This window comes from Ailuropoda melanoleuca, chromosome 9 (assembly GCF_002007445.2).
Source record: "Ailuropoda melanoleuca isolate Jingjing chromosome 9, ASM200744v2, whole genome shotgun sequence".
Lineage (NCBI taxonomy): Eukaryota > Metazoa > Chordata > Mammalia > Carnivora > Ursidae > Ailuropoda > Ailuropoda melanoleuca.
The window spans coordinates 16,568,842-16,571,067 of NC_048226.1; the positions used below are offsets into that span (position 1 = coordinate 16,568,842).

General features: G+C 59.4%; 1 protein-coding gene across 6 annotated transcripts in view; it reads right to left on the minus strand.

Annotated features, from left to right (window-relative positions):
- The window catches only part of FAM169B (family with sequence similarity 169 member B), a 377,511-nt gene extending 375,318 nt beyond the window's left edge, over positions 1-2,193 (minus strand). For 5 of the 6 annotated variants that reach the window (XM_034667922.1, XM_034667924.1, XM_034667921.1 and 2 more), the window contains exon 1: positions 2,113-2,193. In XM_034667922.1, coding sequence (XP_034523813.1) covers positions 2,113-2,143 — 31 coding nt within the window. In that variant the 5' untranslated portion in view covers positions 2,144-2,193. The remainder of the gene's footprint in view (positions 1-2,112) is intronic. The other variant, XM_034667920.1, reaches the window with a different exon arrangement.
- Positions 2,194-2,226: the final 33 nt, after the last annotated feature.

Here is a 2,226-nt window from a genome sequence, read left to right on the forward strand (position 1 = left end):
GTGTGTGTGTGTGTGTGTGTGTGTGTTTAGCCCTGGGGCATGTCTGGAATTACTGGGGGTTGCTCAGAGCCCCACTATGATAGAACCCCCCCCCAACCGGACATCCCAACATTGAGGAGGCCCATCCAGACACAGACAGAACTCCCACGGAAATGTCACCTGCCCTTTCCCTACATGTTAGGGCTAAAGTGGTGACCGGGACACTGCCTTATCCGAAAGCATAATTCCTAGTTTAATGCTTCCTTGCGATAGGAAAAAGGATTCCGACATAGACATGATTTGTCCAAGCCCTTTTTGGAAACGGGCTATCCAAGCTCAGGCAATGGTTCAGCTACATAAAAGTCCCCCCCATTAGGCTCGAGCACATGTGGAAATGATTAACGTGGAGCCGCCATGTGTCCTCTGGTCCATCAGCAACCATGAAAGCCACAGCAAACGCTGAAAGAAATACAGGAAAATCCTTAAACCGGTTAAGCCAACTACACTCTTCCAGAAGATGAAGTTACCATGACTTTTCCCATGAAAAAGAAAAACTGGGTAGGATAAGCACAGCTCGAAGGCCATAGCTGGGAGAACTCTCGGACCCATGGTACCTCTCAGAGGAGGAAGGGAAGGAGAAGGTACGGATGGAGCAACTCTGTGCCCACTAAGTGTCGAACGTCAAGGAGATACAGGTCTGTACAGTAAGCCCCTAGGTGGGCAAAGTCCTCTCCACCTTGCGGATGTGTTGGACGAGATCAGAAGAGCAAGCCACTTGTGTTTCTTGACCCATCTCAAGCAAACTGGCAGCTGCACTCCCTATCCACAACCATGGCGATGAACTTTCCAGAAAGGACCACAGGGGGATAAAAGATTAAAAACGAAACAGTATCATCACCCTCTCTAAAAACGGAGAGAAACCATTTCTCAATCTCTAGACCAATGACAACTTTCACAAGGAATGGAAAATTCATACAATTGGCTAGTGGCCACCATCTCTCCTTAGCTCACTCGAAATCTGGGGAAAACAACTCAAAGTCACAGCTTTTAAATGCAGGCCATTGAAACCAGTCATTTCCCGCGGATGGCTTCCAATAAAAGGCCTCCGTAAGATTGATTTTTTTTTTCCTTACAGAAATGTGTGGCGGGAGAAAGCGTCCGGTCTGGGGTTGGATTGCACGTGGGGGCAGGGCTGGTCAACCGCGGCCGCGCGCCGTGTGGCCTGGACGTGCAGGGGACCAGAGGTTGAGAGGTACCGGCCGCGGGGTCCTTCCAGCCGCGGGTCCCCGCAGGAGGAAGCAGATGCAGGGGGCCAAGAGGCATTTTCTCAGCATCCAACACCCCGACGCCGGCTCCCTTGCAAACACTCCTTTTGCGGCACTGGCGGCCACCCCGTTGGGGACTTGTTCCACGTGCTTCAGAGTCAGAAGTGGCACCGTTTTGCCTGGTTCTCCAGAGACAGAACCCGGCAGGGCTCCTCCTGGGCCTCGCGGGAGGTGGGGGGGCTGGGAGGGTAACCGTGGGGCGCGCCCTCAAATCCAGAGTCCCCCGCTGGCCTGCTGGGCTGGGGGCCGCGCGCCCGTCGCGCCAGGTGCCCGGGGACAAAACATGCCGTCCCAGAAGCCGGGAAGGGGGTGGCGGGGGCAGAGGCGCCCGCTGTAACCCGAGCTGCTATACTGATTTCTCCCCCACCGTGCGGTTCCCATTTCACAGACAGGGCCACCAAGGCTATGGGAAGGCGGTGAGCTCGCCAAGCCCGAGTCAGCCGTCTGGACGCCGGGTGGCCCCGGAGACACGCGGGAGAAGCGTGGCCCTGGCCGTGACCCTTCCAGGACTGACCCCTCCCGGGGGTAAGCGCCGCAGCCTCATTGCCCCGCAGCCGACGTCCCGGGCCCCCCGCCCTTCTCGTTCCCCTGCGGCGACAGGTGCGCGGCTTGTGGGGCCCTGGCGCCGACTCCGGGGAAAGTTTCCCGGCCGCGGCGCGCTGTTTACGGTCTCGTTTTGCAGCGCCGGGGCCCCGAGCTCTCAGGCCAGCCCAGCCATTGAAACCCGACACGCGGGGAGGGGCCAGCGCGGCGGCCAGCGGGGGTTGGCGAGCGGGCTCGGGGCCCGGCCGGCCGCGGCTCCCTTTACCTGCGGCTCCGCGACCGGCCTCAGCCTCCATGCTCGGCTCCGGCGGGGCTGCGTCCCTCCTCCCGGGCTGCACCGTTTCCCCTTCCCGCCTCCTCCCCTCCCCCGCCCGGGCTG